At 35.1% G+C, this 16,116-nt stretch overlaps 1 protein-coding gene across 4 annotated transcripts in view; it reads right to left on the reverse strand.

Annotated features, from left to right (window-relative positions):
* DMXL1 (Dmx like 1) overlaps nt 1-16,116 on the reverse strand; it is a 135,210-nt gene that overhangs the window by 32,409 nt on the left and 86,685 nt on the right. For 2 of the 4 annotated variants that reach the window (XM_036123783.2, XM_036123785.2), the window contains exons 30-34: nt 13,273-13,403; nt 10,740-10,825; nt 9,412-9,613; nt 8,277-8,394; nt 4,230-4,292 (exon numbers count right to left, since the gene is read on the reverse strand). In XM_036123783.2, the coding sequence (XP_035979676.2) occupies nt 4,230-4,292; nt 8,277-8,394; nt 9,412-9,613; nt 10,740-10,825; nt 13,273-13,403 (600 nt within the window). The remainder of the gene's footprint in view (nt 1-4,229; nt 4,293-8,276; nt 8,395-9,411; nt 9,614-10,739; nt 10,826-13,272; nt 13,404-16,116) is intronic. The other 2 variants (XM_078067597.1, XM_036123786.2) reach the window with 1 other exon arrangement.

Consider the following 16,116-nt stretch of genomic DNA (forward strand, 5'->3'; position numbering starts at 1 on the left):
CAAGAGATCTACAGAAAAGTTGACCTGAGACTCCAGGTCTCATTGGTGATTTTCAGTTACTATCACCTTCTACAATGTGAAGGTGAGCATCCGGATTACTTCAGCACTACTCTAATGATATAATAAAACAAAACAAAGAAAAGGAGATCTAAAGAGTATCAAAGGCATATTGCAAGGAAATGGGAAGCTTGCAAGTGAACATAAAAGGACACCAATACTCAAAATATTAGGAAATAAAAATATTCAAGAAGTAATTGTTTTCAAAACTGCAGAAAAATGAAAGGTGACATCCCTAGAGATTTCACTGTGTATTAAAAAAACAGGGGAATACTATGAATAACTTTATACCTATAAATCTGACACTTGAAGCAGATAAATTTGTTTTTTAAATTTTACTTATTATTTATTTTAGAGAGGGACAGAGGGGGGAGGGGCAGAGGGAGAGAGAATCCCAAGCAGGATCTATGCCCAGCGCAGAGGCTGATGCAGGGCTTGATCTCAGGACCCTGAGATCATGACCTGAGCCGAAATCAAGAGTTGGACACTTAACCAACTGAGCCACCCAGGTGCCCCAGACAGACAAATTTATTTAAAGACATGGACTACTAATGTTCACTCAAGAAGAAATAAATACCCTGACTTGCCCTATATCTGTTGAAGAAACTGAATCTGTAGATAAAAAAGCCCAGACGATTTCTCTCATGAATTCCACCAAACACTTAAGAAATAATACTAATTCTACACAAATTTTTCTAGAAAATTAAAGAGAATATTTCCCAACTCATCTTCTGAGTCCAGCTTTAGTTTAAAACCAAAAAAGAACCCCAAAACATTAAGAAAACCATTAACCAATATTCCTCATTAACATAAATGCAGAAATTCTTAACAAAATTTTTAACAGATCTACCAATACATAAAAAAGATAACAAACACATCACTACCAAATCAAGCTTAATCAGAGAATGAAAGGTTAGTTAAACATAAACTAACTCATCAACCAAATTATTTAGCTGTATTAACAGACTAAAATAAGAACCATATGAACATCTCAATAGTAGCAAAAAAAAAAAAAAACCAAAAAACAAAAACACGTGACAAAATCCAAAATCTATTACTGATTAAAAATTCTCAACAAGCTAGGAACAGAAAATCTTCCTCAACCTTATGAAGGATATCTAAAACAACCCTATAGATAACAGCATACTTAATGAACAGGAACAAAATAAAAATGTCTGCTTTTACCACTTCTATTCAATATTGGACTGGAAATTCTAGTCAGTGCAGTAAGACAGTGGGAGATTAGTATAAAGATAAATAAATCAATGGTCCAAAACAGAATCCATGACACATATATGTCAATTCGTTTTTTAAAAGGAGGAAAAGGCAATTTAGTGGAGGAAAAGATAATCTTTTCAGAAAAGAGTGGTGAATAACTGATATACAGATTAAAAAAAATAACTGCAATCCATACTTTGTGCCATATAAAAAAATGACTCCAAAATTTTTTTTGTAGGATTTAAACAATGCCTTTGTGTTGTGATTTCTTTGTAGGGCAGAGCTTTAGATTTTTCTTTTTTTTTTTAAGGATTTTATTTATTTATTTGACAGAGAGAGAGACAGCGAGAACAGGAACACAAGCAGGGGAGTGGCAGAAGGAGAAGCAGGCTTCCTGGCGAGCAGGGAGCCCGATGCGGGGCTAGATCCCAGGACCCTGGGATCATGACCTGAGCCAAAGGCAGAAGCTTAGCGACTGAGCCACCAGGCGCCCCAGATTTCTTTTTCACTGGAAAGTTGCAGTGATGGAAGTAATCTTCACCAATTGTAAAATTAAAACTAGAGCAAAGCAGGAGAAAATCTTTGTGACTTTCAAGTTAGGCAAAGATTTCTTAGATATGACACCAAAAAGGATGTCCATACACAGAACAAATTTTGATGAGGTCCAATGTGTCCATTAAAAACTTCTCCGTTTAGGGCGTCTGGTGGCTCAGACGTTAAGCGTCTGCCCTCGGCTCAAGGTCATGGGAATCAAGCCCCACATCGGGCTCCCTGCTCAGCAGGAAGCCTGTTTCTCCCTCTCCCACTCCCCCTGCTTGTGTTCCCTCTCTTGCTGTGTCTCCGTCTGTCAAATAAATAAAAAAAGTCGTTAAAAAAACAACTCAGTTTAAAACAAATTGTAAAGTAAATAAAAAGATATGCAATAGAGTAGGAGAACAGCCAATAGCCAATCAGCTATGACTTAATTTATAAAGAACTGTTAAAATTCTATTAAGAAAACAACCCAAAGAAAGACACATTTGAAGACTTCAACCAAAAAGTTATACGAATGATAAACAAGCACATGAGAAGATGCTCAATGCAAATTAAAACCACTACACACCTACCAGAATGGCTAAAATAAAAAGGCTGAGCATGCCAGGTATTGGTGAGAAGGTAAAGCAACTGAGATTTCGTGCATTGCTGCTGGGGGTGTAAAATGGTACCACCACCTTGGAAAATACTTGAGCAGTTTCTTAAAAAGTTAACCACACACCTACAATGTAATCTGGCCATTCCACTCCTAAGCATTTGCACAAGACAAATGAAAGCCATACCCATACACAGAGACTTGTGTATGACTATTCTGAGCATTCTTATTTGAAATAGTTCTGAAATGGGAAGAGCTCAAGTGTTCACCAACAGGTACAAAAATAAACAAATTATGATACAGTGATACAATGAATACACCTCAGCGATAAAAAGCAATGAACTACTGAAATACCCAATATGGAGGAATCTCAAAATAATTATGCTAGGGGAAAAAAAAAGGACATATTATATGATTCCATTTACATAAAATACTAGAAAATGCAAACTAATCTATAACACGAGGAAGTAGACTGATAGCTACCTGTAGAGCAAGAGGGCAGAGGTGGGAGGAAAGGAGGAAGAGGGAGATTATATATAATATATGTATTATATATATATGTATATTCATTTTCTCAAGTGTGGTGATGGCTTAACCAGTGTATACATATGCCAAGATCAGTCAAACTATACTTAAATAAATGTGTGCAGTTGTTTTAACTCAGGTATACCTAATAAACCTGTTTAAAACAAATTGTAGCAGACACTTGGAAAATTCTGGCCAAAAATAGTTATGATGTTGTTAACTCACCAAACAGAATGACTATCTTTTAAAGTACTGTGATTACTACAGAAATACCACATTCTGATTATTAACATCTTATAAAAAAAGAAAAATCTTTGGATGAGAATTCATAATAATGTACAGACTAGTAATTAACTTAGGCAAGGACTTATTGTTAACTGATAAAAAGTTTCCCCAAAGGCCGGTAGACACTTCCAAAGTATGAACTGCATAAATGTATTTTGCCAAAGTTTGAGTTATAATACACATGTGACAGCTAATCACTCTCTTTTATTAATTGTACAGAATTATTTTTCCTATTTTTACCAAAAGATTTTCTTTGAGAAAGAATTAACAGTGGGAATTAGTAGCCTTAAAAAAATACCTTCCAAGAAATTTTTCCCCTAAAAATTACTTTGTTGAGAGGGACTTAAAATCAGAATAAGAAACAGATGAGTTAAATATCAACTTAATAAAAATCATATTTGAATATATGATCATAGAAGATTTGGGAGGTATTTCATGATTATACAAATTCCTACCATTTTTGCTCTTCATCTCAAGTGTTATGAGAAATTGCTACACACAAGGCAATCTGTTATATGCTATTCCTACCAGGAAAATAATTACATAACATGTACTTGTTGTACAGGTGTACATGTTGTAACATGTACATATTATGTACATGTTATGTAACATAAGTACAATGTTACATAACAGCATTTGATATATTTTAAGGAATTAACATCACAGGAGAAAATGTTAACTTCAAAAGTAACACTTGCAAAAATAGAACAATACCACTATAATTCTATAATGGCTACTGTAATTACATTTTATTAAGAACTTCAGTTGTATTTACTCAGAAAAATCTGTAGCCAAAACAGGTTACATTCAACTCCCTTTAAAATTGCATTCTCTTATTAACAAAACATAAACCATTTTTATGATTGCATATTTAAGTTGTTGAAACCAAGCAATTGGAGGGAACAATAATTTAATTGCTTTGGAAACAAAGTCCAGTTCAAAACTAAAACACAAACAATTTGTTTTTCTTGTTAAAGAATGCAATTTCTAATTTCAGTTGAATGATATTTTGTACCTTATTGATGTTTGGCTCCTCCATCATAGAATTTTTGATGGTTTCACAGTTGTCCTCTAATGACTTCATCAAGAAAGAATAACCACATGACAAAGAGTAAAGACGAGATATAACATGCAAAATACTGGGGATATTTTTTTAAATTATATTTTTAACTGAATTTACTAGAAAATAACACTGAACTGAGCTATTATTTTTTAAATATCATACATCTTAAAAGGAGCATGTGTGGGGGTGCATGGTGAGGGGCTGGAGAAACCTTAATCCCTCAGAACTCATTAACCACCACCGTAAATTTTATTTCACCTCCCAAGAAATTTTAACCAACTTAACTTATTTTGAAATGCTGACATTAAAGCAAAATTGAGCCGACAGTTCTTAATATTACAAATTTCAGAGCTACTGGTGCCACCGTACTCCCACCTGAAAGTAAAAGTCAAATTGTTCTTCTTCATACATACTACTATGCCTTGTTTCCATCATGGTATCTCACTCCTCAAGAAAACCTCCTGATTAGAAAATTTAGAATTCTAGGTTTCTAATTCTTTCTCTTTATTTAGCCAGAAATAGTCAATAAACTGCTTGAAGGCACACATCCTTCTTAAAAGGGGATATTAGCATTTGTTAAAGAAGTGGTTCAAGACCTTTAGTTCACAGAAAATAAAAGAAAACAGAAATATTAAGTAGGGGACAAAGATGATAGCTGTCAAGTATTTTTTTCTGGTTGGAAACCATTCAGATATAGTCTATTTGCAGCTATCTGTACTTAATTTCAAAATAAATATAAACTGGAAAGACCTTCTATGTTAAAAGTGCAGTATATAAAAAGAAAAGATCTGAGGATACATGAGGATTTTAAATTTTAACATCAGATGGAGAAAATTTCATTTTCAAATGCGTAAGGAGTAAGAAGCAGCAGCAGTCTCAGAATCCTCCCATCCAAAACACAGGGCCTGCCCGGTACCTACTTCCTAAACACCTGGAAAGTCACAGTGACTTGGACTCAAGCTACTTAAATACAATCATCATTTTAATAAAAAAAGAGATGGAAGGTAATTTTGTTAATACCAAAAATAAGCTAGTCAACTGTCCAGTAAAGATTAAATAATATTATACTAATTCTATGAAGTTACTATTCTATTTAATTCCATCCAATCTCTGATTCACCATATAAATTTTTCATTTTCATATTCCCTTTATCAAAATATCACTATTTTTAAGAACATCACCATTAGGGGCACCTGGGTGGCTCAGTCGCTAAGCGTCTGCCTTTGGCTCAGGTCATGATCCCAGGGTCCTGGGATCAAGCCCCGCATCGGGCTCCCTGCTCAGCGGGAAGCCTGCTTCTCCTCTCCCACTCCCCCTGCTTGTGTTCCCTCCCTAGCTGTGTCTCTCTCTCTGTCAAATAAATAAATAAAATCTTTACCAAAAAAAAAAAGGAATATCACCATCAAGAATAAAACAATAAAAAACAAAAATAAATTTTAAAAAAAGAATAAAATAAAGTGGTAAAAATTAATTTCCAGTAATTACCATTAATCATGTCAGGTTTTAAGTAAGTTAGATCTACTGGTCAAAACATTGCAGATTAAGGGATATTATATTCATTTTGCAGATAAAATTCAGATAAAATATTCAGCTTACTGATAATTATAAAGCTTTTAGTCCAACGTCCATAAGCATGCTTTTGATTAAAATAACAATGCAAAAATAACTTCAAAATTTTCTTAAGGTATCATAACTCCTAAGAAAACTAAAAATAAAATAGCAAAGGAATTAAAAAGGTGACTTATAGTCATTTACCTGCTATCCTTCCTTATGCATTCTGGCTTGCTCATGCTACTCTCTTACCTTAGTGATACTATTCCGATTCAGCTAGACAATCTAGTGGTAAAACAGCTTTTTGTTTTGTTTGAGAACTATTTAATTTCCCAAATACAATGACTACAACAGCAGTAGAGAAATGTTTTCATTTTTACACCTATATTAATCAAATATGGCCTTGTTTTTTAAAAAATGATTTTGGGGGCGCCTGGGTGGCTCAGTTGGTTAAGCGTCCACCTTCGGCTCAGGTCATGATCCCGGGGTCCTGGGATCAAGGCCCACATCGGGCTCCCTGCTCTGCGGGAAGCCTACTTCTCCCTCTCCCACTCCCCCTGCTTGTGTTCCCTCTCTCGCTGTGTCCCTCTCTGTCAAATAAATAAATAAAATCTTTTAAAATAAATAAATAAATAAATGATTTTGTACTTGAAATTATCATGCCAACTTTCATATTCATATTATAAGCTACATAAGAAAAACAAAGAAATAACGAACAGAGTAAACATACTTTTCATACAGAATAATGCAGCAGAGTTTTATAAATTATTGTTAAGAATACTTTAACTTGTTATACATTATTTTAGGCAAAGACATATTTAAAATAAAATAAGAAACATTACCTTACCAGTAAATATACCCTAATTAATTAGTTTCTGATCCAGTACATTTTTAATTTTATTTATCCCAACATTTTCTTGAACTGTTTAATGGTGATTCATACACTCAATATTTAAAATATATCTTACATAAGGTAAAATAAAAATACTTCATTTATATTCTATTTTATCTATTGTTGGCTTAGTTTTCAATGTTATACTAAGGTACATAAGTCAGAAGTTTTCTAAGTTAGACAAAAATTACGTCTGTTTCCTGGCTTGGCTAATTCAAATATATAATCTGGCAAAAACTAAATAACAGTGCACACAGTTGCCTCTTATAAAACAGTGTTCAAACCGAGAGGCAATGAGATCTACGTAATTTTTCCTTTTCTTAAGGTTATGTGCCATCTTGCTTTTTGCTAACTTGTCTATTAAGAAGCCATTCTGATACATAAACGTGTTGAGTCATTAAGTTGTACAAGTGAAACTAATGTAACGCTGTATGTCAACTGTACTCAAAAAATTTTTTTAAAAAAAAAAATGAAATTAGGGAAAAGAAGCCATTCTATTTCCTTATTTCTCCAAGTGAAATACCTTCTTGTTTTCCCTCCCACTTCAAAAACCATGCAAAGTTTGCTTGAAGCCTAGTTCAATGCTTCTCAAAATGTGATCCACAGACCAGCTGCCGGTCTTGAAACTCTTTGTTACTAGTCAGTCCATGAGGACATAAGGAATTAGTACCATCACTAAGTCCACTACTGAGTTTACCGGATATTTTTTAAAAGCAATACTGTGACAAAAAAAGACGTAATATGTTAATTTACATTCAGGTGCAAGTTCCCCATTATCATCAAAATGGAAGTTTTTAAAGTACTGAACTAAATGAGAAAAATAATCATTATAATGATAGTATCAAAGTATAATCAACTAGAGTACACTTATAAATTGTGTTTACAAAATTTCATTAAGAAGCATAATCAAGGGGCGCCTGGGTGGCTCAGGCGTTAAGCGTCTGCCTTCGGCTCAGGTCATGATCCCAGGGTCCTGGGATCAAGCCCCGCATCGGGCTCCCTGCTCTGCGGAAAGCCTACTTCTCCCTCTCCCACTCCCCCTGCTTGTGTTCCCTCTCTCTCTCTCTGTCTCTGTCAAATAAATAAATAAAATCTTTAAAAAAAAAAAAAAAAAGCATAATCAAAAGAATAAAAAGAAAATGTACATATTTGAAATTTTCTCAGTATACCAACCTAGTTTCAATTAAACTTCTAAGATAAACTTCTTTTAACTATCATATAAAAATCATGGGAAATTTCTACTTTGCCTCCTAGATAGGCAATCATGACAACTCAAAACACAGCAAACAAGATGTAGAATCTTCACTCAAACAATATCTTTTTTTGGGGAAAAATAAGTTCTAAATACATCTGAATTAGTTACTTTAAAACTTGATTTAGGAAAACACTAACCCTCTCTCCTTGTCAGTCCCTTTTTCTATCTACTAACTGCATAATAAATGTTTATGATATAAAAGTGAGTTTTTTAAAAGTCTGTAAAATGCAACTTTTTTATGGTTACATAATACAAAAGACTTCAGTAATAATAGAGTAAAAAAGTTTTAACTTATACAGACCTCATTAAGACATCTTTTCTTTGTGAATATATTTCTGATAAAGGTTTCCTGAATTTCTTCCTGCTTCACCAAGTACTGCCAAAGTCTCTTCACAGACAGTGCCAGATGGTGTTTGGATCTACAGAGACAGGATATTTAATTATACACTTTGAAGATTTCTGATTAACTCGGCCACATTTCCTTGGTGCTCTATGAATGTTTATAATAATAAATTAACCGGAATCAGACCATATCACTGAGGGCAGCAGTCTGCAAATTTTTTCTTAAAAAACCAGATAGTAAATATTTTAGGCTTTGTGGGCTGCCTTTCAACCACTCAACTCAGTCACTGATAGGAAAGCACCCAGAGGAAATATTAAAATGAAAGGGTATGGCTGTGATCCAATAAAACTTTACACTGCAGGAGGATGGGTGGATGTGGCGTCAGGGCTGCAGTTTGCGACCCCTAGGAACACAGTATCTACCAAAAATAGATCTCTCCTAGGAGAGATCTAGAAGCAGAGCTACTCAAAGGGTCTGTGAACATATACCAGTCCATGAACTCTGTTACTGATGCTCACTAAAGAACTTGTGAAATAATGTAAATCAACTATGTCACTAAACCACTAAGTACACTGTTTATTAATTCAGTTAACATTTTGCAGCAAAACTTTATTGATGAAGCAACCACTGCATCGATTTACCTTTTGTTGCAAATGCTTCATCTCCTCATGGATGATAAAACAGCTTGCTAACTAAGTATTTTGAACAGCACTGTTCCAGAGTGGGCGGAAGTAAACTATGGCCCACAGGTCAAATTCAGCCTGCCTTTCATTTTTGAAAATAAAGTTTATTGGATCACAGCCATGTCTATTTGTTTACTTATTGTCTATAGTTGCTTTCACTCTACAATGGCAGTTTACTAGCAGCAAAAAGGATTACAGGGTCCACAAAGCCTAATATATTTACTATCTGGACCTTTGCAGGAAATGTTTGCTAAGCCTACAATATATATCAAACAAAGACACAGATATGAGGCAAAAACCGTGAAGGAAACACAGAAGGCCTTAAATTTTTCTTTTTTTAAAGTACTAATTAATAACATACTGATTTAGTAAAACTCTGACTTAAAAACAGTATCCACAGGACAACCTACTTGAAAGGAGTGTTTGTAGGTTCCAGCAAAGCTTTATGGCGGAGAATTGCAGGACCTGCAGACAAACTCTCTTCAGAGGTATGACTTGCAATATAGTTTTGAGGTGGCCCACCATGGATTTCCAGTCGTCGGAGAAGAACTTGCTCCCAACACTGAAGAGTTTTTAGAACTGCATGACAAAGTGGTGAGCTAACTGGAAGCTCTGAAAAGAGAAAATAAAAATGACCCACTTTTGTCTTCTTCAGTAAAATGCTACAGTCGATTGTAAGAATGACTGAGATAGACACTTTGGCAGAGGAGATGTGCAAGAGAGTGGGGAGAGACCTCCAGAAGATTTAAAAAAAAAAAGATGTAATAAATCTCTATTTCAACATAATTAGGTGGCCCAGAACAATAGAAAAAAAGAGTAATCTGAGTTGAAATTATATCACAGTTTTACTATTACAACTTGGAATAATATTTATGACTTATGATGTAAAGTAATGCTATATCAATTACTGCTTTTGGCTTTAATTTCACATTATGAAAATATGTTGAGAGGAAAAATTATTGCTTTAAATCTTTGCACCAGCCCAATTTCTATATGGTATGTAACTAAAATTTGTTTAGAAAATGAAAATACACAAAAGTTAAAAAAAAAAAAAAAGAAGTTAAATAACACTTAACATGAAATTCAGCACTTTCTAGTTCTGTATACTTTTATTCTCCTGATTCCTCACTCCACTTTCAACTTTTAGCTATTTTTGCTATTCACCTCCAAAAATCTAAATAATATGCCTATACTGTGAATTCTGGATTTTTCAATTTTAGAAATGATGTACTCATTTATTACTATGTTATAGAATATGAGAATAAACTACTCTCTCCATCATTCCAACACAGTCACATAATAATTTTTGGTTAAATTGGTGTTTCTGTGTTTACCTTGTTATTTATATTTATAAATACAGATCATAGCTGGACCATGTGGTATACTATCACACCCCTTTCTTTCTGTACAATCTTTTCTTCCTCTGGAGTTAATAATCACTAAGTTTTTACATTTGCTTAGTTTTCTATGTGTCTATTGCTATTAAATCCCCCAACACCTCCACTAGAGGTATAAATAAAGTCTCAAATACAATCACATAAGGTCCAGATCCCCTGCTTTCTTGGACACTGTCCTCCTAATGGCACCTAACAGTATGATAGACACATTTATAGACAGCTGGTCTGGTTAAAAGAAACCTATCTTCTACAACAGGAAGTTACTAAAGTTTTTCTCGACTATTTAAAAAAAAAAAAAGCTAAACAATGGGAATATTAGGTCATGTTAAGATATTCATTACCTGCAAGATCATGACCTGCAAAGGGATAGAACGTCTTCAAATTGTTGAGCACTAACTGCACCATTGCCAAGCGCATCAATGACCAACTAAAAATAAAACAACAGTAGGTCTGTTAAAAATTTACTTAGGGTTTTAGAAGAGTACACCACTCTTGAATCCAACAATTTCACTATCAAGAATCTACTCTGCAGATATACTTCCAGAAAAACAAAACAATATATGCATGCAGTTACTCATGTCAGCTTTACCTATAAGAGCAAAAGAGCAGAAACAACCAATTATCTGCCAGGAGAGTACTGGCTGAAACACTTTGGTTTGGAATCACAGAATATTAAGGAAGCCATAAAAAAAGAATGTAGAAGAATCTTGAAGTGTTAGTATGAAGTGAACTCCAGCGTGTATTAATAAATAATCAAATTATAGAACATTATATACACTATGCACCTGCTACCTTCCATGTAAGAAAGCAGAGAAAAAAGATTTTACACACCTACAAACACACTTATTTTTGCAAACAGAAGGGTAAAACAGAAACTAATAAAAATGGGTAGATGTAGAGGGTGTAGAGAATAAATGGGTGGAAGACAGAAATGTGAGACTTCCAATTTCACATTTTTATATAGTTTTGCTTTTTTTATTAAAAAAAGAAATTTCAACTTCTCTTTTAAAGTGAAACACATTTATTTCTTAGAGTACTGGCTTTTTATTACTTTAAATTGTATATATAGAGTTTACCATCTTAACTATTTTTAAGTGTACAGTTCAGTGGCATCACCACCATCTATTTCTAGAACTCTTTTCATCTTGCAAAACTGGAACTATCCCCATTAAGCAATAATTCCCCATTTCCCCCTTCTCCTAGCCCCTGGCAACCACCATTGTACCTTCTGTCTCTATGAACTTGATTACTCTACGCATCTCGTATGTGGAATTATTCACCACTGCCATGGTATTTGTCTATTTGGGACTGGTTATTTCACTTAGCATAATGTCCTCAAGGTTCATCCACTTTGTAACATGTGTCAGAATTTCCATCCTTTTTTAGGTTGAATACTATTCCATTACATGAATATGCCCCATTTTGTTTATGCATTCATCTGTCAACAGACTTAGTGCTTTTATCCCTTGGCTATTATGCTGTTATGAATATGGTTTCTACAAATACCAATCCCATTTTTTTTAGCATCTGCGCTGCTGAAGCAAGCAAGGTTTGTACAAATACCTCTTCAAGACCTGCTTTTAATTCTTTTGGGTATATACTCAGAAGTGAAATTGCTGGATCATATGGTAATTCTATTTTTAATTTCCTAACTACCATAATGTTTTCCACAGTGGCTGCACCATTTCACATTCCCACCAATAGAGCACAAGGGTTCCAATTTCTCCACATTCTTGCCAACACTGTTATTTTCCGGTTTTTGGATAGTAGTCATTCTAAGGGGCGTGAAGTGATCTCTCATTGCGGTTTCAAACTGCATTTCCCTAATGATTAATGACAGCATCTTTTCTTGTACTTATTGGCCATCTGTATATCTTCTTTGGAAAAATATCTATTCAAGTCATTTGCCTGCTTTTTTAATTGGGTTGTTTGGTTTTTGCTGTTATTAAGTTACAGAGTTTGAATGACTTTTGAGACATGTAAATAATTTATATATAATTGGGTCAACAGGAAAAAACCAACAATATACCAATAAGTAAAAATCTCCAAATATTTTTTCCAGTCAATAAAGGAGTATTTTTATTTCATTTTCGCTAATATACTACTTATTTCTTGTGGAAAATTTCTATTTTTCTATCATATCATTAACATACAATGTTTTGATAAAATATATATACCTTTCAGAGATATACAACGTATCAAAAGGGACAAGATAATATCCTGTTACTCATACATATAAGGATAAAGCAGCACTGGAGCTGAGGGTGAACATTTTGAATATTTATGATTTTTATAATATGTGGAAGCCATTTTTAAGACAGTAATCATTGACTTAGAGTATTAGTATTATACTGATCTTAGAGTATTAGTATTATACTGAAAAGATATTATGTTTTCTAGGCTAAAACAGTGGAGTTTGTTTATCTCAGGGAGCAAAGGCAAGGAAAAGTAGACAGCATTTGTGAGGACTGATTCACGGATAATAAAAAACTGTGTAATTATTCTTAAAGAAAGGAATTTAACAATTTCATCTGAAGAAATCTGAGTTATAATGTGTGCTATAATTCAACAAGCTACCAATTTCATGTGTTATTTTCAAAAATATTATGTATATAAGCCAAGATGAATTTTTTTTTTTTTTAAAGATTTTATTTATTTATTTGACAGAGAGAGAGCACAAGCAGGGAGAGTGGCAGGCAGAGGGAGAGGGAGAAGCAGACTCCCCACTGAGCAGGGAGCCCGATGCGGGGCTCGATCCCAGGACCCTGAGATCATGACCTGAGCCGAAGGCAGATGCTTAACCGACTGAGCCACCCAGGCACCCCAAGCCACGATGAATTTTTAAAAAGAAGCTTAAAATTAAATATTCCATACCTATATGAATTTGAATTAGAATGTTCTTGGAGATGGAAATCTGAGGCTAAAACATCATCATCATCGTCATCACTTTCCAGACTCTCCTCTGAATCATATTCTGCTCTACTTTGGGAAGGGGGTAGAAAAGGCTAAAATAAAAAAGTTACAGAATTTATCATTCAACTCTCTGATTTAAAACATTCAATTACAGAGTCTAATATTAGCAATTTATCCCATTTTCAGATACTTCAATGTAAAAAAAGTAAAGTAACCAGTATTTGGCTTCTTCTTTTTTGACATTCTATGCCTTCAACCTCACTTTACACAATTCTCTTATTAATGCAGCCATTCAACAAAAAATTTATCAAGTATCAACGTGTCAAAAAGTATACTTGCCATAAGAATTTTTTTCTTTTAAGTAGGCTCCACACCCAGTCTGGAGCCCAACTTGGGGGCTTGAACTGACAACCTTGAGATCAAGACCTGAGCTCAAGAGTCAGATGCTTAGCCATCTGGGTGGCACCCGTTATAAGGATTTTTAAGACATAAACACAGTCACTGCACTCAGAGAGCTGACACTTTCGTGGAAAAAAACAGGCAAATAACAGAAAACTAAATACAAACTGTATTTAGTTGGGCCATACAGAAAAGAGGACAGATGGGATTGAGAGCATTAATAAGAACTGACATAAGCGGATTGTGAAAGGCCTCTTGGTAAAGCGGCACTTAAGTGAGACTGAAAGGACAAGAAGTAAGGCACAGAACAGGAGGGAAGAAAAGCATTTTACGCAGTGGAAATCGTAGATAGGAAGGCGTTAATATGGGAAAGAGTGTGGTGTGGAAAGTAAGTGGTTTGGTTGAAGCCCACTATCGCAGGAGGATAAGTGTTGGGATGAACACTGAAGACAATGGCAGGAGACAGGTGTGGTAGGGTCTTTGCAGGTCACAGTAAAGAGGGTAATGGAATGCCACTAGTGAGTTTTAAGTGGAGGACAGGTATTGAGATTTACATCTTAAGAGTATGACTATGCCCACTCTCTTGTGAGAGAAAAACTCAAATGGCAAGACTAGAAATGGAGACTTGAGTAAATAAGTAAGGCAAGAGTTGACAGTCTGGGTGAAACTGCTACAGAAACATAAAGATGGATGGAAATTCAGATGGACACACTCGTGCTTCAGCAAGGCTTGACTTTAAATGGAACAGATTTTTCTCTTCCTCATTCTTGAAGCCCCCTCACCCTTGACTTGTTTTTCTGTAGAATCCTTTGTTCGGGAACTCAGTATCAATGTGGACATCTCGCTGACCTCAAAGTATACTCAGTCAAGAGACTCAGATGGCCGGCGCTAGTCAGACACCACCCTGAAGATATGATGAAGAGCTGGTGGCTCATACCAGATTCCTATCTCAACCGCCCAGATCCTTTATTTTCCTCTAAAACTCCCGCAACCTTTTACCGCGGGCGCGTCTGAAATTTTGAAAGCACTGGCCAGCTACAGCCTCCTTTGCCTAGCAAAGCAATAAAACTATTGTTCTTCTTTATCCCCACATTCTGTCTTCGTGTTATATTTTGGCTGCAGAGCACAGAGATAGGTTTCCAACAACATGGGTTTATGTGTTAGTGATGAAGATGGAGAGAAATAACATACTGACAGTATATTTTGGGGAAGCACTGACAGATATACTGATAAGTATGAAGAGCAAGGGACAGAGAGGAAAAAGACTATTTTTGGTTTCTGGCTTAAGAAACTATTAGGATGAAGATGACATTTACTAGTACAAGAGAACTTTGGTTATAAAAGGGAGGTATTGGACAAAATAAATATCAAAAACCCATATCTTGAAGAAGATCAAGATTCACAGGTCAAGTGGAAAAGGAAGAATAAAGAAAAAAGACTATGAAAGATAAATAGTGAGACTGGGAAAAAAAAAACTAGAGGAGAATGGCATTAAGAGAACAAGACAAAAAAGTATTTTCAAGGAGGAAATGGTCGCATGTGTTGAATATTGCTAAGAGTTCAAATGAGATGATGATAAAGAAGTTTCAGTTATATGTGATGCCCCTTTGGATGCCCCCTGAATCTCAACAGCAGCTTCAGTAGGGTAGCTGTGTCAGAAGTCACACAGTGGGTAACTATGAAAGGGACCTAAGATAAAAGGGGAAAAAAATGTGTGTATAGTTTTAAAAAGCTGAATAACAGGAAGCAGAGAAATGGAGTAATAGCTGGAAAAAGTTTTGGGATCAAAGCAGGCTTTGGAATGAGAGACAGCAGAGCACACTTCTGTCCTGATGGGAAGCAGTCAACAGAGAGTCAAAAGTAGAGAAGAAAAGCACAGCTGGGACTCAGAACAGAACTGAAGTTTCTGATAGGAAGGACTCTTCATCCTTATTAACAGGAGGAATGAATACGATGGGAACAAATGTAGTTAAAGCTTCATGCCAGGATAGTAAGAGTTTTAATACCTTATAGTTAAGAGCAAAGATGGAAGAGGTGATATGGGAAATCTGAAGTTACAAATCTTCAGTGTAGGGAAGCCCAGTAAAGACACATAGCAGGGATGGGAGAACTTCTGAAAGAGCTGAGCGAGAAGCTCCTAAGTCCTCTCACCAGAAAGCAACAGTAAAACTGCACAAAGTTGTAAAAAAGACCCATTTAAAGATACTGGAAATTGATCAATGCATACAACACACAGAGAAGCATTTATTCAAGAAAAATTGACTGGAATCTCTGGAGAAACCGTGAGAACCTGGCATTTTGGTGGGGCCGCTGCTACCCCACCCCGCCGCTTGGGCAGTCTGTGAGCAGGACGAACTCTGCTGCGCGGCCAGAGGTGGCTACTTGAATAAAAATTCCAGGCTCAGT

The sequence above is a fragment of the Halichoerus grypus genome, chromosome 2 (genome assembly GCF_964656455.1).
Source record: "Halichoerus grypus chromosome 2, mHalGry1.hap1.1, whole genome shotgun sequence".
NCBI lineage: Eukaryota > Metazoa > Chordata > Mammalia > Carnivora > Phocidae > Halichoerus > Halichoerus grypus.